General features: G+C 40.4%; 1 protein-coding gene across 1 annotated transcript in view; it reads right to left on the bottom strand.

The window, feature by feature from the left end:
* snx25 (sorting nexin 25) overlaps positions 1–23666 on the bottom strand; it is a 126411-nt gene that overhangs the window by 47333 nt on the left and 55412 nt on the right. Inside the window, exon 6 of the mRNA XM_051658544.1 lies at positions 2893–2963. Within this exon, the coding sequence (XP_051514504.1) occupies positions 2893–2963 (71 nt within the window). The remainder of the gene's footprint in view (positions 1–2892; positions 2964–23666) is intronic.

Below are 23666 nucleotides of genomic sequence, written 5' to 3'. Positions count from 1 at the left end.
CCCGGTGAGATTGTTTTTTGCAAAAACAACACAAACCGTTAAATTCTGGTGACTTTGAAGCATTTTTTCTCGGGTATGTGTAGCATTCATGGAACTATTGGCTAAAGCATTTCTTAAAGACAGCAAATGATCAGAAGTGTTCTCGCGCTAAAAAACAACACGCAGCGCAACGAATAGAGCAGAATGCGGGTGTCTTGAGACGCATTTTTTTAAAAGTTGAAGTTCTTTTTTTTAACCTGACATGGCATCTAGAAATGACATGCTAAACACAGTGAAACGTGACGCAGTTGTCAAATGACATCCATCTAGCGAATGTTTACATGGAAAACGATTGAAAAACAGCGCGAGTGGACGCAAAAACAAATTCGGTGTGAACAACTCCTTGTTCACATGGTATAGCACTTGCTGAAGTTTTCAAAGTTACCTCTCAAAAATTCTGCTTTTTCTTTCAGTTGATTGTAGGTAAATATCCACTTTATCCAGCGCTATTTGTTCCCTGTATTCGTAAATATCCCGATATTGTAATAATGAGTGAGAAACCGCTCCAAAAGATCCCTTGAGAAAGCAGTCCGAACAAACTGGACTGAATCACTAATCAATTCAGACCGTTTTGCAAGCTCATTTGGCCAATTTACTGAAAAGAACAGACTCGAATGATTCATTCACGAATCGGGCTTAGCTAGTTATTTTAAACAGCCAACATAAAGACGGGACACATGTCATTATTGCTTAACTTTTCTGAGGGGCCGTTTACACGACAACGTTTTCAACTAAAAACGGAAAACTTTTTATGCGTTTTGGCTGTTCGTTTACACGACAATGCCGTTTTAGGGCCTGAAAACGCAAACGATGCCGTTATCGTCTTCGTGTAAACATACAAAAACGCGAACTTGTGAAAACGATGACGTCGTGCGCACGCGTATTACTTGTTATATAAAAATAATGGATTGATAGGCATCAATTTGAGATGTATAATTATCAATATGAATACTGGTGTCTGTGCAAATAACAATAATCAACAATTTATTCATTTGGAGTGTTTTGTATGGAGTGTGAACATTGTACAGTAGGCGGAACCTGCAGTTTGAAAATCTTGAAATTAATGTGTGGATTCAGATGGGAAAAATGTATTTGTATTTTAAATGTTATTTATTTATTTTCTTAATTTTATTTGATGTACCTTTACCCTGCAATTCATTCACCCACCACTTATGTATATAGCCTATAGACAGAGATGTGATGCAATGTACAGTATTCAATGATATGCTTAGAATATGAAAACATGAGGCAGTGAAAATGCATGTTAGATCCAGTGTACACAAGACCTCTCTCTCCATCAGAAGATATCCATATATCAGAGTTCTGTCTGATAGCCAAAACCAGTCAACATCAACAGCTTATGTTAACTTGCTCTCCTACCAGCCCAAGAGTCAGCAGGGGGAATACAGAAGAAGGCAGGAGACCAAGTGATGGTAAAAATGAGCAGAGTTTATTGAATAATCTTGAGAGTTCAGTCTACAGGCATGTGCGCGAGCACTTCAAAACAACGTGCGAGACATTCAAAACTACAATGGCGGACTACAGGACTGTGTTTGTGCTGCTCAAGATTTTTTGTTTATTGACGCTTCCCCAGCAAAGTAATTGTAGTAATAAAGCAAACTCATCATCCGTCCAGACAAAATTGCTTGATGCTTTCGCCATCTTCATTGTTTGTATACACCGCTCTGTGGAAGAATGCTTATGTACACAGGAGCATAGTGTTTCTTTACAAAGTGACATCTACAACTACTGGCCTGGCATGCATAATACAGCCTTTTTAGTCGTTTTCATGGATCCGTGTGAACAGGGATCGTTTTGACAATGTTGTTGTCTGTATGCGAAACTTTTCAAAAAGGCAAAGGAAAAACTTTTCCGTTTTTAGTACATCGTTGTCGTGTAAACGTACCCTGAGAGTAAATGTTTCTCAGGTCAGTCGCAGCGCTCATGGTATGCACGGACGTTCGGACGTTCGGAAATTTGAAAATTTTTGAACTCTGCTATTTCCACACATTCTAGCCTCATTTCCGACATACCAATGGATTAAAGAAAGAGACGATCCCCGACATAATTATGCAAACTGAAAAGTGATTTTCATTGGATAATGAATGAAAATGCCAAGGCAACTGTTCCAATCATCTCTTTTTATTTTTAACATTAAACACAGACAAACCACTTATGATTTTTCAGTCAAGAATGCAACCAACAGTAATGAGGGACGGACTCCTGCCCTCCACTATCGGGCCCTGGGGCTTCAGCCCCACCTAGCCCTTATGTTAATCTGGCCCTGATTAGGTGATCTGTTTTACGAGCTGCACAGTAAATGTCAACGCTGGCTACTGCCGCCCACAGTCTGAAACAAGAGCTCCTCTGCCATGCACACCCCACGCCCCCTTCACAGTAATTACCCAGCTGCCAATCACAGTGCGGGTACATGGCTACATTGAACTACTGACGCTCTTTTCAGAAAGAACAACTCCATAATAGAGCAGGAAAGATCAGAGCAAACAAGGTAATATATTTGTATGTGTGTTGTTGTGTTGCTATAAGAGCCTCAATTTAGCGTAATGCCCTTTCTTAGACAGTCCATCATGAAGATGTATTGACGGGATACGATATGTGGACTCCATTAGACTCCATTAAAAGGAAATTGGAAAACATGAGGGCAAATAAAAATGGAGCAGACAAATGGAGTTCAGAATTAGTCAAAAAGAAACTGTCTAGAACCTGAGAGAAGATATAGGAGCTTCCTTAAAAGCTCGTCATTACAGTCAACTGAAGAAACAGGGTAAAAAAGTGGTAACCCAGAGTTTGCAGCCCAAATAAAAGAGTGATGTGATTGGCAGGGCATCTTACCTTTCTGTCTCTTCAGCTGTGGAATACTGCTGATAGTGGTCGCCTGAATGATCTCCACAACTATCTGATACCTGCAGAGAGAAATAAAGAGCAATTACTTACTTGTGAATACTCACCGCAAAAACATACCTAAGATTTGGCCTGTGGGACAAACAGCCGTTTGTAAGGAATAGTGCAAGAAACAATGTCCATTTATCCATTCCAAGTCTGATTTCTTATTCCGTATTGTTTTTGTTGATTATTTTTTAATCAGACAACAAAGCAAACTCATTAACTAATTATTATGCCCTTAATGTGTCTGCACAAAACAGAGATCTACAGTATTATACTGTAAATCTGATCTACTATTCCTGTGCTATATGCAAATATAATAATCATGCTGGGCAGCAAAATTCTGTTGTACTTGATGTGGCTTATAAAAGCTGTGATAATATAGATGCAAAAAGCAATTATCAAGGTACAAAGTTTGTGGTCCCCGATCAAAATGAAAGAAAATAACCAAAATTGCCAAATTGGAAGGAACAGATCTGTCAGAGGCAATGTAATTTCATTACTAGGTACTCTAGTAACTTTGTAGCTATACTGTCCACCATTCTAAGTTTTCCGAAAAACCTAAGTTGCATCCCAAATCATGCACTATACTCTATGAACTTACAATATACACTAAACACTCAGCCATGTAGTGTATGCATTTTCAAAGTGTAGTATCATCCCAAATGGAACACTTAACGACTTTTTACTTCACATAAGCATTCAGCGTTTAACAGATGATGGAACTGACGTTTCAAACACATGCAATGTGTTGCCGCTAGCTTTAGCGCATTAGCCAAACCTCAGTTCAACAATTTTATCTCAAATAAAGTACAAATTCACACAGCGTGGTGTGATGGTAAAGCACTCAACTTACATTTGTAAGTTGTTGTCTTTACTGAAGTTTCGCTAGTTGCGTTATTTACAACCGTTTTGTCAGACCAGCAACGCAGCCAGGTAACTCCGGCCCTTCCGCTACGTACGGCAAGTGTGCATGAAGTGTCCAACATTCCACACTCCGTTTTGAAGGTTGAAGGAGTGCATCATCGGGTACTCATAGTACACTTCTTTTTGGAACACACTTCTGCTTTTCCAAGTCAGCTGGTTCGATTCGTGCAAAATACTGCATGTATCATCTAGAGACACTCATGACAAAAAGTTCTGAAAATAATTGTTTAACATGCTACATTTTGTGGGAATCAGACTAACGGTCAAGGAGTTGTTTGAAAAAGTAGGTTTTTCGGAAAACTAAAAATGGCAGATTTTTTTCTGATAGAAATAAAATCAGTGAAATATGTTTTGTTTCACTTAACTCCGGGAATCAGAGGAAAAAAAGGTTTCCCATAAGGTTGTGAAGATACTAGCGAAAGCGTAAAAGTGTATATTAAAGCACCACCTAGGTTCGGATGGGTGTGTGTGCACCTGAGTAGTGGGGGGGATTTGGGGCAATCCTGCCAAATTTGGTGTCTCTAGGAGGCTTTTTTTAAGACCCCTAAAAACTGGTAGGGTCCCATTTTCGTACCCGAGTTAGGCATAGGGTCATGCTCTATGACTGTGTGCTACATCTTATCCAAGCTTCTTTTGAAAATTAAGAGCGCTTAAGGCTAGAGTATGCTTTGTTTTCTATGTGCCGTTCCATCTCACGCACGGTCGTGCACTCAGCCTTTTAAAGTATACTCTTTTGACCACGAGCCTATATGGACGCGATTGACGCATATGCACTATGACTGATTTGTGATATTCTTCTAGTAAAGTCAACAACAAGTGCATGCACAAATGGCGTGCACAGTCATGGTCCACACGTCTAGAAAAAAATGGGTTGCACACAGACAGTATGTGCATACAGTGTGCGAGATGTAGTGGTACACGGAAAACCAATCGAACGCTAATTTTGCCAACCCATTTAAGCCTAAACTTAGCGCATAACATAGCACGAAAAAACCAACCTCCTTGGCCATCCCCACTGACTTTGCATGTATGGCGTATCACTTAGGGCCGTGCTTAAATAGGGCCCTTAATTTAAAAATCTAAAACTAATGTAAAAGTCGTCTCGTGTAAATAAATACCTCCTTAATGTTCAGATCACATTCAGAACCCTGTGTGAAAAAATAGACCCTCAATAAAGCTGTCAACCTATAGGGAGGAAAATCTCTTTTAATTTCATACTGTCTACACTTTAATATTGCTTCTACTAAAACATCTCATTCTAATGAAGAATGACACAATAAAGATTTCAAGGTTACTAATGTTTCATCGAGGAACTCCTAGGGGGAACAATATTCACTCGAATTTAATGAAATGGATCCTCTGATATTATGAAATGCTTAATTTTTTATTAAATATGTTCTATTCCCACAGGCCTTGACAAGGATAGCTGGTGAATGAAACTGCTTCATGAAAGTCAAACAGAGGTCATTTGAGAATATTATGTATCAACTAGTGTGGAATAAGCTCTAGTACTTCACGACAATATGAAGGGAAATCTTTGGAAATTACATGATGAGAAATGATGCATCTTTGTTTCAAAAAGTCTTACAGATGAGAAAATGTCATGCTGCCTTCAAGTCATGTAGGAATTATTGTTTTTATGAAATGAGCGCTCATGAAAAAAAAAAAATAATAAATTAATATATATATATTTATTAACTTCTACAGACACTTTTTGTATTGTCTAATCAATACTCATCTGCTATAATATTTTGATGTCTTTGAATTATCTTTATTTTGGTGCTTGATTAGCATCCTTTGCTTTTCATTTTGGTTGTACTCGCTAAAAAGCTCATCGGGAAAAGAAAAATATAAAATTGCTCAACAAGTCCATTTTATTCAAATTCAAAATCACACAAAGCAGATCATATCTTAATTACGATTTCTGAACTTTTAATCAGGACCTTCTCAGGAGGACTTGAAAGCAGCGTAAAGGGCCTCCTATTGACTGTCCGCATATTTTATGCCAATTCAATTTGCATAAAACTTCTTCTGAAACCTAATCTTTCTCTAGGCTTTCTTCCTTCCACTCTTCATGAAAAAACTCAAGCTGTTTTTTCATCTCTTTACAATCACTGCCATGGTCAAAAAGCTGTTTGTTTACCTGTGTCACCTAGTAACAGTCTCATTACCTGACCCCAGGTTTCCTACCGCTGTGAAATGAGATGTTGAATTATGGATGCTGAGTTCTCGGCACAATTAACAACCTTTTCCTTCTCTTGCTCCTTCAAAATTCAAACAAAGACAGTTTAACCCTTTCCGTTCATCTAATTGAGGCCCTTTTCCCAGAAACACCCTCTTTAGCTGATGAGATTCAATTTTAGACTTTAAGCGTCACCAAAGACTATTTAGCAGAGATGGGCCAATTCTATTCAATGAATGGGAGAAATTGGAATGCTCAACCAAGAAACTCTAATGCCCAACAGTCAATGGATGTAGAAAGGAAGTCCCGCCTTACAGGTAAAAGAGCCAATCACATTTCAGATACAGACATCACCTGTCAATCAAATCTAGAACACGCATTCACATTAGCTATACAAGATGGAAAAATTGCATGTTTTAGTGTAATATGAGGTAAAGAAGCACAATTTATGATTCCAATATTATCAAATTTTATTGCTGAATTTTATTGCTGAATTAAAATATGTTCTTTAATCGTAATCTTGACCAACCGTTTTTGAGATTTCGGTGTTACCCCATTCAAGTAGTTGGGAGCTGCACTGGCATAACTTGAAATAGTCTCCCGGGAGCATTCCAACGACAGTTGGACTGACTTGTCACTTATTGTTGGCTTATTGTTGTCATGGAAACAAAGGACTCACAGTTTGTGGCGGTTATGAAAAGTGAGAGAGCAGACATCATCACAATATCATATATCTCATCCAAGAGTCATTAAGCAATATTACAGATTAACAGTTAAGATGTTTAGGGTCATTCTACAAAACAGGTGCCTTTTATGTCCCACAATAAGATTACTTTAATAATGAATGGTTCACGCCAACTGTGTGTTATAAGTCTCCTTCGTGTGTTGAAATATGCACGTTTTTATTCAACAAATTTACACGTTGTGATTTTCGCGCAATCTGCGAGCTCCCAACCAGAATTGTTGGTGCTTGTGTGGTCACGGCTCGCATCATGTGAGGGGAATTACGAGCAGAGTCGAGCAGCTCATGAGCAGTGGCCATTGTCGGCTTGAATTCGTGAGGTGTGTGCGGTTGAACAAGCCGATTTGCCAATCAACCTGAAGCTGACCAATCAGAAGGCGTTCCAACTCACACGATCTATGAAAACTGAGTGTTCATGAAGCTTTTACACATTTGGAGAAAATGGGCATTACAACTGTACTTTTCCCATATTATTTACGACCACATCACTGAGGAGCACTAGACAGAAAGGCCATGCTGTTTTCTGCTCTTCAAACAAATCCTTTGCCATACCTAGAGGTTGCAGTATAGAAAAAAAAACAAAAAAAACATGTTCATCACTGATGGACTAAGTTGTAAAATTTCCATCACCTATTTTTATCCATCATACTTGTATTTATTTACGTTCTAGAGCTACATTCAGGGGTATGCAGCATTTGTTATAACTAGGGATGTCCCAATACAATTCTTTTGAGAACAAGTACGAGTCAGTACTCGCCGATACAATACCTGTTTTTATTTATTTATTTTTATGAATTACATATCAACAGTTTATTTCAATTTTATCATCAAAATGGTGTCTAAATAAATGAACCATTAAATCTTCAACCAAATGAAAACAGAACAATACATTTCAACATAATACTGTGGCTATTTTTGTCAAATAAAGTGCTGCATAACAGAGCATCACATACAATTACAATTGTTTTATTATTATTATTATTATTATTATTATGAGTAGTAGTAGTATTACAGTAAATATTACATAACTATATAGTATTGATATATTTCTGTCCATTTTCCATTACAAATGAGCTTTTATTAGGGGGCCTGGGTAGCTCAGTGGTAAAAGACGCTGGCTATCACCCCTGGAGTTCACTAGTTCAAATCCCAGGGTGTGCTGAGTGACTCCAGCCAGGTCTCCTAAGCAACCAAATTGGCCCGGTTGCTAGGGAGGGTAGAGTCACATGGTGGATCGAGTAACCTCCTCGTGGTCGCTATAATGTGGTTCGTTCTCAGTGGGGCACGTGGTGAGTTGAGCGCGCATGCTGCGGTGGATGGCGTGAAGCCTCCACACGCTATGTCTGTGGCAACGCGCTCAACAAGCCATGTGATAAGATGCGCAGGTTGATGGTCTCAGACGCGGAGGCAGCTGGGATTCATCCTCCACTACCCGGACTGAGGCGAATCACTACGCCACCACGAGGACTTAAAAGCGCACTGGGAATTGGGCATTCCAAATTGGGTGAAAAAAAAAAAAGAGCTTTTATTTTGTCGGAAGGTTTTATTTAGAAGCACTTTCCGTTGCTGTTTGTTTTTGATGGAAGTTTCTCACCTCTGGAAAAGCAAGTCGCTATGTGACCCAATGTAACTATTAAACTGCAAAAGACTGCTATTTAATTAAATAAATATGTAATCGGTATGTGTCCCACGCTACAAAGTGAATTAGTGCTCTGTTCGCTGTCATCTGCTACAAACAGAGTGCGATGCTCATGATGATATTTCCCATGTATGAGTCAAAGAGATGTAAAGGGATGAGCAGCCGGAGTAGTGTCGAATTTTGACTTCCTAGTATCCTTATATTTAGGGGTAGGTGTAGGGATGGGACCAATGAGGTTAGGGTTAGAGGTGGGTGTATGGGTGGGCTTTAGGGATAAAGGCCAATCAGGTAGAGGAGAGTCAGAATCTGGCGAGCAGTCAGATTTCGGAACAACACCGGTGCTCACATTTGAAGCATCCAGCACATACAAACAATATATTTTATATATATATATATATATATATATATATATATATATATATATATATATATATATATATATACATATATATATAGGGGCCGGATACACGAAATGTTCTTAAGAAGAAAATTATTCTTAAATAATTTTCTTGTTAATTTCCAACTTAAGAAAAAACATAAGAATTCAAATTCTCAAAAGAAATGTTCTAAAAAAAAAATCATAAATTACATCTTAAAGTTAGGATAACCTCACAGTTGTCTAAGATGTATTTACTGGGTTGTTTCAAATGTGACGCGATCTATCATGTTGAGTCGGAAGTCGCAATAGGCTTCTTTATGTAAAATGAGATTTTAGACCAAAACATGTTTTTGACTGTTTTGTGTTTTATGGTATTTTTATTTTCAGCTTTCAAACCATGTAAATGTTATTATGAAATTCAAACAAATGTTGTTTTGAAGCTTCTTAATGTGGTGACAATAATGTCAGTCAATTCAAACGGATGTGCTGCATAGTGCTTTCTCTCCGCGATATTTAGAGTCCATAGAAACATAATATTTATATCATTAGAAAGCTGAAACTGTCCTTTTTACCCTAGTGCATAAAACTATGCCGGTTAATGTCGTTAAACTAACACATCTCATGCACTTTACATTTAAATAAATGATCGCAAAGTTCTTGCTACTTAAATATCAATAGATACAATAATTGTTACGAATTACCAGTGTTGAAGTATTGCTCAACCTCATGAGCAGGCTGTGTCAATTGAGAACTTCTTAGGAATTATTCAAGAATTGCACTTAGGAACATTCTTATGAACTTCTTATAATTTATCCTAAGAACTTTCCAATTTTTTTTCTTAGGAACATCTTCGTGAATCCAGCCCCAGGTCGTAAAGTCATCTTGTGTACCACTGCATCTCTACGATTATCAGATAAACTGACTCGCAACAGGTGTTGGGGCTCACGGCCTCCTGAGTGTCAGAACTCGCACTGTGTATGCCCGGCCTAAGAGGGCCAATGTGAAGTTGACAGTTCAGGCACCATTTTCATTTACTAATTAAACTGCTATAAAGTAATTCATAAAAAGTTCTTAGTTTGTTTTGGATGTGTAGCCTACATAAAAAATATGGCATGCAGTTGATCTACTTAAAATGAGTATTTTAATGTAAACTGTATTAATCGAAATTAATCATAGATACAATATCAAGGATATTAACGACAATTGTTTTTTTGTCATAATTGTGCAGTCCTATTTGTAAGCAAGAATTAATTTGAGACAGACAGATCAATAAAGTGTCTGGAGTGACGGCACAAAGTATCAAAAATGGAAACGGTGTGTTCGTCAACAGAAGGCGCAGGGTGACGTAACATGCCGCAATGGATGCTTCCAGTATAAACAGCTCTATTGATGATAATGGCACTGATCTGTTTTTTCAGTGACACACGATTCTAAAAATTCTAAATCGTCGGCCTGTGGGGACATTAAAAAGCACTTAAGTTCTCATGTGTAGGAAGCCTCGCAGGATCTATATGGTAGAGGTCCAGTCAATAGTGAAGTAGGTCGGGATATCTCGAGCATCTATGCAGTGCTGAGAAAAATCTCAACCGACATGGAGGGCCTCGCAGAAATATGTTGAACGATCATATCTATGGAGGTCAAACTTTCCACCCTGATCACAAGAATGGACAATGTTGAAAAACAGTTGCTGGAGTCATCCGAAAGAGGGCTTCAGGATAACCCGCCTGCTACCAAGGCTGATGTGGAACAGGTGTGGGAAAAACTAGAGGATATGGAAAATCGGAGCAGGAATAATAATGTTCGTTTCATTGGAATCCCCGAGGGAAAGGAAGGTCAGGATATGGTGAAGTTTTTGGACAGGTTTATTCTGAATTTGATCGACACAGCGGGCCGCTGGCTCGAGATAGAGCACACGCACAGAGCTCTCGTGATAGACCCCTATCCATCCTGGCAAGATTCTTGTGGTCGGCTGACAGAGACTTTGTTCTATGAGCGGCAAGGAATAAAGGCAAGTTATGCTGGGAGGACAATATCATGGTTTTTACAGACTTTGCAAAAGCGACTCAAGCTAAGCGGGATGGATTCGAAGAGTGTAAAAACTGCTGCACCAACAGAAGGTAAGCTTCACACTGCTTTATCCGGCTAAGCTAAGAATTGACGGCAAGGATGGGCACAAGACTTTTACGACAAGTTATGGCCTTCATTACATCAATGGTATGAGTGGGTATTTTGCCTGCACTCGGTCAACAATACAGACTGCACATAGTGCATTTTACTGATGCAGCCTGAGAGAGTTAGTTATTCTGTTGGCTGCCCACTGACCCTTGACCTACTCTTTTTTTTTTTCTATTTTCTCTTTCTCCCTTTATTGACTTATTGTTGAGTTCATTTGTTCATTTTGCAGGTTCGATGTGATTATTTACTTAGGCTTATTTTATGGAATAAATTTATGTGCAATTTCATGGCAAGGTTTACATAAAAAAACACAAGGGGAAAAAAGGAAGGGGAAAAAAAAAACACTGGACTTGAGCAATCTGGTAGCAATAGTGTTGCGGAAAGTCTCATGAGTGTGCATGGACCGTCGGATTTCCGGGGGATGGATGCCAGTTGGGACTGTTGTGCGCGGGTTTGAAGCGCATTTTCTTCTGTTCTGTGGGTTGTTCAGGATTTGATGGTTACACCAATGTTGGAAAGTGGTCTATAATTTTACCCTGGGTACACAATTTATCTTTACATGTCAATATGTCACACTTTAATATAGGTAAAATGTTTCTCTCCACATGGATTGTTAATGGGCTGGGGCACCCAATAAAAAGAAGGAAGGTTGTATCTTTCCTTAAGATAAGTAAACATTTACAGTTTAAATGTCGAAACCAGATCAAAGATAACTTAGGAAGAGTCGTTATTATTTTGTCTAAAATACAGGGGCAAAATCTTATTTTGGCTAATATTTATGCACCCAACACTGATGATTAGAGCTATTTTATAGATCTTGAGGGAAAGCTACAAGTAGCTGGGATCCTTCATGATATGGTTTTGGGTGGGGACTTCAATCTTTTATTGGATCCAGTCCTTGATCATAGTGATGCAAAGGTGTGTAGAACCTTTAGAGCAACGTTGACGCTACAGAGGATGTGTAAAAATCTTGGTCTTACAGACATTTGGAGACTTCTGAATCCATCTGGGAGGGACTACAACTTTTTTTTCATCAGTTCATAAGATTTACTCTAGAATAGATTTTATTTATATTTAAGACACTTAAATTGCTCAATTGGGAACATTTTAGTTTTGAGATCATGCTTTGGTGTGTTTAGAGATGTTGCCGCATATAGAGAAAAGAAAATCATTTAGATGGTGCATTAATACATCCCTTCTACAAGACCCTGAATTTCAACAAATGTTAAATACAGAAGTCAATGTTTATGTAGAAACTAATTGGTCCTCAGTGTCCTCTGTGGGCGTGGCATGGGAGGCACTTAAGGTGGTCCATAGGGGGCGGATCATACAATATGCCTCACTCATTAAGAAGATCAAAGCACAGGAATTCATGGAATTGGAAAAGAGTACTAAAAGTGCTGAAACATAGCTGAAGCACCAGATGTCATCCAATGGTCTTAGAGAGCTGACTCAGCTAAAATATAGGTACATCACTATACTGTCACAGAAGGTAGGGTTTTGGTTATTCAGGGCAAGACAGACATACTTTGAGGTGGGGGGACAAGGCAGGGAAACCGCTTGCCAGATATCAAAACAGAGAGAGTTTTCTTCCACCATTCCTTCAGTGAAGTCTTCTGGGGGCAAGATATTTACTTCTGCCACAGATTTAAGGCCTTTATCAAATCAAAATCAAATCAAATCCCTTTATTGTCACTCAACCATATACACAAGTGCAACAGTGGGTGAAAATCTTGGGTGCAGTTCCGAGCAACATAGCAGTCATGACAGTGATGAGAAATATACCAATTTACAATAAACATCGGATTTACACAACACAATTTACATATCTAATATACACATTACACACAACACAATATACAAATAATAATATACAATGTACGGTATACAATACACACAATATAAAACACACATACACAATAAAAATAGAATAGCATATATACAATAAAAATAGTACATATAAAATATACAGTATGTTGTATTGTGCTGTATTGACATTCAGGCTGTCGGTTGATAATCAGTCGCCAGTGTGTTATTAACAGAAGTATAAAATGTGAGTCCAGCCTGAGGCTAATAAAGTGCGGTGCTGATATATGTATCGTGAGCGATCAAGACTTCAAAAGTCTGATTGATTGGGGGATGAAGCTGGTGCGGGTCCTGATGCTACGATACCGCCTGCCTGATGGTAGCAGTGAGAGCAGCCCATGGCTCGGGTGGCTGGAGTTTCTGATGATCCTTCAAGCTTTTTTCACACACCGCCTGGTATAGATGTCCTGGAGGGAGGGAAGCTCACCTCCGATGATGTGTCTGGCAGTTCGCACTACCCTTTGCAGGGTTTTGTGGTTGAGGGCGGTGCTGTTGCTGTACCAGGCAGTGATGCAGCCAGTCAGGATGCTCTCTACAGTGCTGGTGTTGAACCGTGTGAGGATGTGGTGGTTCATTCCAAACTTCCTCAGCCGTCTCAGGAAGAAGAATCACTGGTAAGCCTTCTTCACAATGGCCTCAGTGTGGACGGACCATGTGAGTTCCTCAGTGATGTGGACACCAAGGAACTTGATGCTGCTGACTCTCTCCACCGGTGATCCATTGATGGTGATGGGGCTGTGTTCTCTGTCTTTTCTCCTGAAGCCCACCACAAGCTCCTTGGTCTTACTGACACTGAGGGAGAGGTTGTGCTCCTGACACCAGCATGTCAGAGTGTGCACCTCCTCTCTGTAGGCGGTTTCATCACAGATTTCTATTTCAATAAAAATTTAAATAGATTTCTATTTCAATCTTTATAGTTCCACGTCCTCATCTACTGATAAGGATATTAGCAATTTCTTAGAGCCATTAGAACTTCTTAAATTGACGAATGATTAAAAAGACTTTCTTGACTCAGATATTACTTTGGAGGAGCTTGTTGAGGTAATTAAAGCCTTGCCAACAGGTAAGGCACTGGGGCCTGATGGTTTTGCCACAGAATTTTTGAGATCTTATACTACAGTACTGGCTCCACTTATGTTAGAAGTTTACACAGAGTCACTTAAGAAAGGTGAACTACCGGCAACCATGACGCAAACCATGATCAGTCTCATTCTTAAAAACGATAAAGACCCAAATTAATTTAAAAGTTATCATCCAATTTCGCTGATCCAGTTAGATTTTAAAATATTGTCTAAAATTTTAGCTAATCGTTTAAACAGAGTAATTACATCTCATACATATAGATCAAGTGGGGTTTATTCGTGTTCGTAGTTCTGATAATATTAGATGTTTTATAAATATTATGTGGTCAGTAGTGAATGATTAGACCCTGATCACTGCCATCTCACTTGTCGCCGAGAAGGCGTTTGATAGGGTGGAATGGGACTATCTTATTAAGATTTTGGAAATTTACAGGTTTGGGAAAACATTTATTGGATGGATTGTTACTTTATAAACAACTGTTAGTGGCAGTGCAAACAAATGGATTAATTCCAGATTATTTTTCTCTTGGTAGGCGAACCCGGAAAGGCTGTCCTCTCTCCCTTTCATTGTTCTGTCTTGCCCTGGAACCATTAGCAGCCGCAATAAGAAAAGATGATGATTTTCCTGGTGTTATTGCAGGAGGTGTTGTGCATAAACTTCTACTCTACGCATATATTATTATTTGTCTCCGACCCTGGAAGATCTATGCCTACCCTCCAAATTTTCAGGATACATGGTAAACTGGTCAAAATCGGAAGCTCTTGCTCTGACAGTATACCTCCCTGCCATAGCTTTCCAACCTGGCACCTTTCAGTGATCCAAGCAAGGCATTAGGTATTTAGGTGTTTTATTTCCAGCAAATTTGAGAGATTTAGTTGATTTTGACCCATTAATGAAAATGTTCTTGTGTGATGTGGATAGGTGGGCTTCCCTACATTTGTCTATAGCAGGGAAGGTCAATGTTGAACTGAAATAAAAAATGAACTATATTCCCAAATTCAATTATCTACTACAGTCTCTCCTTTTAGAAGTTCCTCTATCTTATTTTAAACAATTTGAAAAAATATCCAAGTCTTTTATTTGGAATGGTAAACGACCCCAGTTGCATTTCAGTAAGTTACATAGACCAATTGACAAAGGAAGTTTAGGCCTCCCCAAAATTTGTTTTATTACTATGCTTTTAATCTTAGACACCTGGCCCATTGGTCTCTTCCACCTGAGAGAGCCCCTCCCTGGTACAACATTGGGGCAAGAACCGCTTGTTCAATCTCACCACTGCAAAGTCATTCTATTAAATTGCCTAGAGAAGCAAAAATGCATCCTATTATTTCACATTTACATTCAGTATGGACAAAGGTTTCTTGCATGTTCAATTCTGATACTTACATAAATGTTTCCTCAAGTATATGGCTGAACCCCAAATTATGTATCAAGTCCCACTTTTGCTGGAAAGAATGGATCAAGTGGGGTGTTGCTACACTTGGTGACTTTTATGAAAATGGAGCTTTGAGATCATTTGAAAATATAACATTGCAGTTTGGGATTTCTAGGTCTCAATTTTTCAGGTATTTACAGCTGCACCATTTACTTTGTACTACTTTTGGTGGTAGTACACAGCCCCTTAAGGCTGCTGACACTCTTTGTATGGTGCTCACAGCCTTTGGAAAGGGTCATGAAGCATCAGTGTATTACTCCTCGTTGATTCAGAATCTGGGTGATGAAGCCTTAACAGCTCTTAGGAGGTTATGGGAAAGAGATCTGAACTTGGTATTGGAGGATGGAGAGTGGGAAAGAATTAAAATAAAAATGTTAGAACTATGTCTAGGATGCAAGGGTATGCTTTATTCAGTTTAAGCTTTTGCATTGTTTCTACTGGACTCCCTGTAGATTGTTTAGGCTTGGTTTAAAAGACACACCTACCTGCTGGCGATGTCAGTTGGAGGATGGAGACATAGCCCATGCTCTGTGGTTCTGCACTAAGATTCAAGAATTCTGGGTAAGAGTACAGAATTTTATCTGTGAGGCACTAGATATTCAAATTTCATTACACTACAGTATGTATATTGGGTGATGGGGCGGTTCTAATAGTAGGTGACAAATATATAAAATCTGGATTCAAACTAGTGTAATGATTGGCAGACAGATTACTCTTAGAGGATGGAAGTCAGATTACTCTTAGAGGATGGAAGTCGTTTCAAGGATGGTTCACCGAATTGGGCAGGGTGGCGGCATTTGAAAAGATATTGGGGGTTAAAAGGGGATAATTGTTTGATTCTGTTCATGTTTATTGTAATTTATTTTATGCAATATATTAAGAATCAAAACCTGTTGGAGGCCTGGGTAGCTCAACAAGTAAAGATGCTGACTACCACCCCTGGAGTCGCGAGTTCGAATCCAAGGCATGCTGTGTGACTCCAGCCAGGTCTCCTAAGCAACCAAATTGGCCTGGTTGCTAGGGAGGGTAGAGTCACATGAGGTAACCTCCTTGTAGTCGCTATAATGTGGTTAGCTCTCGGTGGGGTGCATGGTGAGTCGTTGCATGCCGCGGAGAATAGCGTGAAGCCTCCACACGCGCTATGTCTCCGCAGTAACGTTCTCAACAAGCCACGTGATAAGATGCACGGATTGACAGTCTCAGACACGGAGACAACTGAGATTTGTCCTCCGCCACCCGGATTGAGGCGAGTCACTATGCCACCACAAGGACCTAGAGCGCATTGGGAATTGGGCATTCCAAATTGGGGAGAAAGAAAAAAAATATATAAACTGTTGGGCCTGGGTAGCTCAGCGAGTAGTGACACTGACTACCAGCCCTGGAGTCGCGAGTTCGAATCCAGGGTGTGCTGAGTGACTCCAGCCAGGTCTCCTAAGCAACCAAATTGGCCCGGTTGCTAGGGAGGGTAAAGTCACATGGGGTTACCTCCTCATGGTCGTGATTAGTGGTTCTCACTCTCAATGGGGTGCGTGGTAAGTTGTGCGTGGATCGCGGAGAGTAGCATGAGCCTCCACATGCTGGGAGTCTCCACGATGTCATGCAAAACGAGCCACATGATAAGATGTGCGGATTGACTGTCTCAGAAGTGGAGGCGAGTACTGAGGTGAGTAACCGCGCCACTACGAGGACCTACTAAGTAATGGGAATTGGGCATTCCAAATTGGGGAGAAAAGGGGATAAATATATTTTATTTATTTATTTATTTATTTTTTAAAGAAAAAAAACCCTGAAATATCACATTGACATAAGGATTCATACCCTTTGCTATGACACTTGAAATTTAGCTCAGGTGCATCCCATTTCTCTGGATCATCTTTGAGTCCACCTGAGGCAAATTCAATTGATTGGAAATGATTTGGAAAGGCACACACCTGTCTATATAAGGTCTCACAGCTGAAAATGCATATCAGAGCAAAAACCAAGCCATGAGGTCAAAGGAACTGCCTGCAGAGCTCAGAGTCAGGATTGTGTCAAGGTACAGATCTGGGGAAGGCTATAAAACAAATGTGGCTGCATTGAAGGTTCCAAAAAGCACAGTGGCCTCCACAATTCTTAAATGGAAGAAGTTTGGAACAATCAGGACTCTTCCTAGAGTTGACTGCCTGGCCAAACTGAGCAATCGGGGGAGAAGGGCCTTGGTAAGACAGGTGACAGAGCTTGAGAGGATCTGCAGGGAAAAGAATGGCAGAAAATCCCCAAATCTAGGTGTGCAAAGCTTGTCGTATCATACCCAAAAAGACTTGAGGCTGTAATCGCTGCCAAAGGCGCTTCAACTAAGTACTGAGTTAAGTTTTGATGTTACGTTTTATTTTGATGAGTCTGCATATAGAAGGGAAGTTAAACAGCTGGCCGTCTGGTGCAGTTAAAACAACCTGGAGCTGAACATGCTCAAAACGGTGAAGATGATTGTGGACTTCAGGAGGAACACCCCAACATTGACCCCCCTCACCATTCTAAACAGCACTGTGGCAGCAGTGGAGTCATTCAGGTTCCTGGGCACTACCATCTCACAGGACCTGAAGTGGGAGACCCACATTGACTCCATTGTGAAAAAGGCCCAGCAGAGGTTGTACTTCCTTCGCCAGTTGAGGAAATTCAACCTGCCACAGGCACTGCTGATACAGTTCTACTCAGCAGTCATCTAGTCTGTCCTCTGCACTTCAGTAACTATCTGGTTTGGTGCAGCTATGAAATCGGATATCAGAAGACTACAAAAGGACAGTTTGGACTGCTGAGAGGATTATTGGTTGCCCCCTGCCCTCCCTTCAAGAACTGTACACTTCCAGAGTGAGGAAAAAGGCTGGAAAAAAAAATCACTCTGGACCCCACTCACCCTGCCCACTACCTTTTTGAACTGTTGCCTTCTGGCTGACATTACAGAGCTCTGAGCATCAGAACCGTCATGCACAGGAACAGTTTTTCCCTCAGGCTATCCATCTCATGAACAGTTAAAACTGCCCCATTGAGCAATAATTGTGTGCAATACAGTGTAGTCTTTTTATATTTATCCAACACATCCTACCTCTTCTGCCATTACATTATATATATATATATATATATATATATATATATATATATATATATATATATATATATATATATATATTTGCTCAAAATTATTGTCTTGTCAAAATTGCCATCTATGCCAAAAGCTTTTGAAAACCGATGGTCTTCAGACACGACTCTCATTAAAAAGCACTACAGAGGCCACTTGACAAACTACAACACTTGGCATCTAGCACAATATGATCACAATGCTTTTAATTCAGAACACTGAAGTCATTCCTGCCTGTCACCTCCAAATCCATCTCAATCCTTTACGCCTGCAGATCAGCTTTCTCCGAGCCTTCAAATGTCACAGTCGCATGATGATTCACACATAACACACTGAACTGCAGAATGAACTTCAAATGACAAATGTGCCCTGATCCGAGTGGATACCGCACACTGAATGCCAACAACAAAGTGTAGACTTCCAGTTCACCTATTTAAAGAGTGATTTGTCTGAAAGCAACAGAAATGGCTTTCAACAGAACTATTTTTATCGGGAGATAAATTGGTTTGGAAGTGGCGAGATGGCCAAGGTCCAGACAACAGTGAGTCATCCACTGACTCAAACATAAAAAAAAAAATAAAATAAAAACAATATGATAAATCAATAACCTATTTAAATCACTGGGCAACTGATGAAGTTCGTAGAGCAGTGGACAAAAGCTGACAGTAGTTTCAGACCAAAATTACAAGCCTGTGGAGGGGTGGGTATGTTTGGCCTGGAATACTATCTACTGTTTTTGAAAGAAATGTACAATTGCATTTTTTTTATGATTAGAATACCTGGATGATGTGCTACATTTGCCAAAATGTGTAGCATGCAATCAGAGCACTCTGCATAATATATACTTTAAAAATACCAGTCTTATTTTGAATGATAATTTTTAAACCTTTAAAGACAGACCTATTGTGAGCTCTGAGGTTATTAATCAATATTATTTTGCTTCTGTTTAAGCCATCAGTCAGTGTTATTTTAACGTCATTTAAAAAAAAAAAAAAAAAAAAAACCAACAACTTCTTTAATAGGTGCACCAAGTAACTTTTTCCTCATTTAAAAAGTTTTACTCCTAAAGAAATAAATTGTCATTTTGAAACATGTATAAAATCATAATCGCTCAAATGAGATGAAGACTCCAGTCATATCAGTAACCTTAAAAAAAAAAAAAAAAAAAGCTGTTTGAATCTACATGGAGAGGGTCTCTCCACATGGGGGCTGCCATGTTATGATCATATGACCCGCCGAATACTACTCGCTTAATCTCAGTAACCGCTCTGTTATTGAACACTTTCACTCAGGTTTTAAATTAATCCTGGCTGACTGTGAATAGTAGTATTTCTACAGTGGCACTGGTAGCTAGAAACTATTGCTGAGTGCACTTTAATAGCAGAATTTATATTTAAGAACTACACTTCCCATGATCTTTAGGAGAAAGATCCACCAATCAGAGAATCACGGCCAACAAAGTGCATCAAAAGAGTTCTGCAGAGATCGCCCACTCCCATTGTAAATGACGCAAACAAGTCGCACTCCCTACACTCTCAAACTACTTATATATTTGTATATATCTGCATATTTAGCAATAAACTTAAAATATATTGATTCTATACCTATAATCAACAACTTTAAATCAATAGTTCATCATTTTTAATTTGATTACGTCATTCGCAATGCTTAATGGGATTGAAAATTATTCCCTCATGAAAAATTTTGAGTACATAGTCTTGTACCTAGGGCTGGGTGATAAAACAACATCAATATATATTGGAAAATAAATCGATATCGATGATAAACTTGAGTAATTTTCGACATTTAGCCGATGTTCTACATCTAGATGATCAGATCAGGTACGTGTCGCTAAAAATGCAAGCAGTTTGGCAAAGTTATACACACAACTAGCTAACTGAATTAAAGTCATGAAATCAGACTGTTAGATAATATTAGCAGGCTAGCAGCTACCTTGCCCTCCTGTCATGGAAACCAGCAATGAGGCTTGGTGGCCGCTAGCTAGCTATTCGGCTAATATGATATCATTGTGTACCAAAAAAGACAGCACTGACAATGCAATACAGCTCTCGACTGAACACAACAACAACTCCGACATCAACACCATTGCTGTTTATTTATGTACTATTTAGTCAAATGTTTTTTTCATGATCCATAGCTCTGTCATAGGCAAGAAAGTGTTTCTTCTTGTGATGTTTATTGGCGGTTGGCAATCCAGTTTATGGTGCATTACCGCCACCTACTGAACTGGAGTGGAGCAACACAAGACAGTCATTTAGTGGAGTCAAACGTACACTGAACTGGCAAAATTTCATTGAAAATAGGTCACACACCTTATGTGGGATTAAATCCTAAACTGAGTATACTTTTAAATGAACTTACCCTCTGGAGTTTACTTGTAAACAAACAAGATATGTTTAAATCATTCTTTTTTTTTTCTCCCCTTTTCTCCCCAATTTGGAATGCCCAATTCCCAATACGCTCTAAGTCCTCATGGTGGCATTGTGACTCCAATTAATGGGGAATTTTTTTTTTCTGAAACCAAGACAACTGGACGAGTATGGCGCCGAGTATGGCTGCTGCACTGCGAGCTCCGACCCAATATTGCAGTTTTTTGTTTTTCTACAATTCTTGTGTTTTTCGTCTTGGATGTCGTCTGCCTTATTGTCTATGATAGACAAACACTTTTGGACACTGGTTCATCAATAGCACACCGAAAACCGGACTTTAAATACCTCAATGCAGACCTGCTGTTTTCAAACACGACAGCGGAGCCCTTTGTCTGGGCAGCCCGGCCACCGAAACGTAGCCAGAAAGGGGAAGGAGAGCCGGCATTCTCATCAGACTAAGATGTTGCGCAAATCAACCCCCGCTACCCAGCATTCTACTGCAAATGTTCAGTCTCTGGACAACAAGCTCTGCGAGCTGAGAGCGTGGATCTCTTTCTAACGAGAGACGAGGGACTGCTGCATTATCTGCCTTACAGAAACTTGGATGTCTGCGGAGGTTCCAGACTCAGCCATCGAACCCGTGGGGTTCTCAGTGCACCGAGCGGACAGAGTGAAAGACCGGGGGTGGGCCATTAAGGGGACCGGGTTTTGGACCATTGCTACTCTCCCTTCCGGGATGGCTACAAATCCCTCCCCCACCCACCATTTGGCAAATCGGACCACCCGCTTACAGGCAGAAACTGAAATAGGAAGCACCCGCCCTCAGAACGATCCAGTGCTGGTCGGACCAATCCGATTCTATGCTACAGGACTGTTTTGATCACGTGGACTGGGAGACGTTCCGGTTCGCCTATGATGACGACATTGAGGTCTACGCTGATACCGTAACATGTTTCATCAGGAAGTGCATAGATGTAGTGCCAACCAAAACAATATGGATCTACCCTAACCAGAAACTGTGGATTAATAGAGATGTTCTTGCAGCACTTAATGCACAGACCTCCGCTTTTAATTCCGGGAACGCGGAGGAGCATAAACAAGCCAGCAAAACTATCAGAGCAGCCAAACGCCAGTACAGTACTGCGGCCGAAGCTACAGTGGTTAGTTCACTCTCCATCTCTGTAGCGGACGTAACCCAATCCTTACGATGGGTGAATATCCGTAAAGCTGTGGGTCCAGATGGCATTCGGGACCGCATCATCAGAGCATGCGTGAACCAACTGGCTGGTGTTTTTACAGACATTTTCAACCTTTCCCTCTCCTTGACTGTGGTCCCCACATGCTTTAAAACGTCCAAGCAAATGCTTTGAGAGGCTAATCAGAGATTACATCTGCTAAGTGCTGCCTGCCTCACTGGACTCACTGCAGTTTGCTTACCCCAACAACCGCTCCACTGATGACTACACACTACACACTGCTCTCTTCCACCTGGAAAAAAGGAACACATATGTGAGAATGCTGTTTGTAGACTACAGCTCAGCATTCAGCATCATAGTGCCCTCCAAGCTTGATGTGAAACTTCAGGCTCTGAGCTTAAACAGCTCGCTCTGCAGCTGGATCCTGGACTTCCTGTTAAGCAGACGCCAGGTGGCCAGAATGGGCAACAACATCTCATCACTGACCCTCAACACTGGAGCCCCACAGGGCTGTGTTCTCAGCCCACTCCTGTATTCCCTGTACACACATGACTGTGTGGCAACACATAGCTCCAATGCCATCATTAAGTTTGCTGATGATACGACGGTGGTAGGTCTGATCGCTGACAATGATGAAACAGCCTACAGAGAGGAGATGCACACTCTGACATGCTGGTGTCAGGAGCACAACCTCTCCCTCAACGTCAGTAAGACCAAGGAGCTTGTGGTGGACTTCAGGAGAAAAGACAGAGAACACAGCCCCATCACCATCAATGGATCACCGGTGGAGAGAGCCAGCAGCATCAAGTTCCTTGGTGTCCACATCACTGAGGAACTCACATGGTCCGTCCACACTGAGGCCAATGTGAAGAAGGCTCACCAGTGCCTCTTCTTCCTGAGACGGCTGAGGAAGTTTGGAATGAACCACCACATCCTCACACTGTTCTACACCAGCAATGTAAAGAGCATCCTGACTGGCTGAATCACTGCCTGGTACGGAACCTCAACCGCAAAGCTCTGCAAAGGGTGGTGCGAACTGCCAGACACATCATTGGAGGTGAGCTTCCCTCCCTCCAGGACATCTATACCAGGCAGTGTGTGAAAAAAGCTCGGAGGATCATCAGAGACTCCAGCCACCCGTGCCATGGGCTGCTCTCACTGCTACCATCAGGCAGGTGGTATCGTAGCATCAGGACCTGCACCAGCCGACTTCATGACAGCTTCTTCCCCCAAGCAATCAGACTTTTGAACTCTTGATCGCTCACGATACATATCAGCACCACACTTTATTAGCCTCAGACTGGACTCACATTTTATACTTCTCTTAATAACACACTGGCAACTGACTCTCAACCGACAGCTGAATGTCAACACAACACTTCATATTTATTTCCACTGATTACATGGGATGGGGGGGGGGTTACAGTGTATTTTTATTGTATACAGTCTTCTTATTTTGTGTATACTGTATATTGTATATTATTAGGTGTATATTGTATATTGTGTTGTGTAACAACATGGGTAAACTTGTATGTGTAAATCAGATGTTTATTGTAATTGTCATACTGCTATGTTGCTTGGAACTGCACCCAAG

Source organism: Myxocyprinus asiaticus, chromosome 27 (assembly GCF_019703515.2).
Source record: "Myxocyprinus asiaticus isolate MX2 ecotype Aquarium Trade chromosome 27, UBuf_Myxa_2, whole genome shotgun sequence".
Taxonomy (NCBI): Eukaryota; Metazoa; Chordata; class Actinopteri; order Cypriniformes; family Catostomidae; genus Myxocyprinus; species Myxocyprinus asiaticus.
This window is presented reverse-complemented; position numbering and strand designations above follow the sequence as displayed.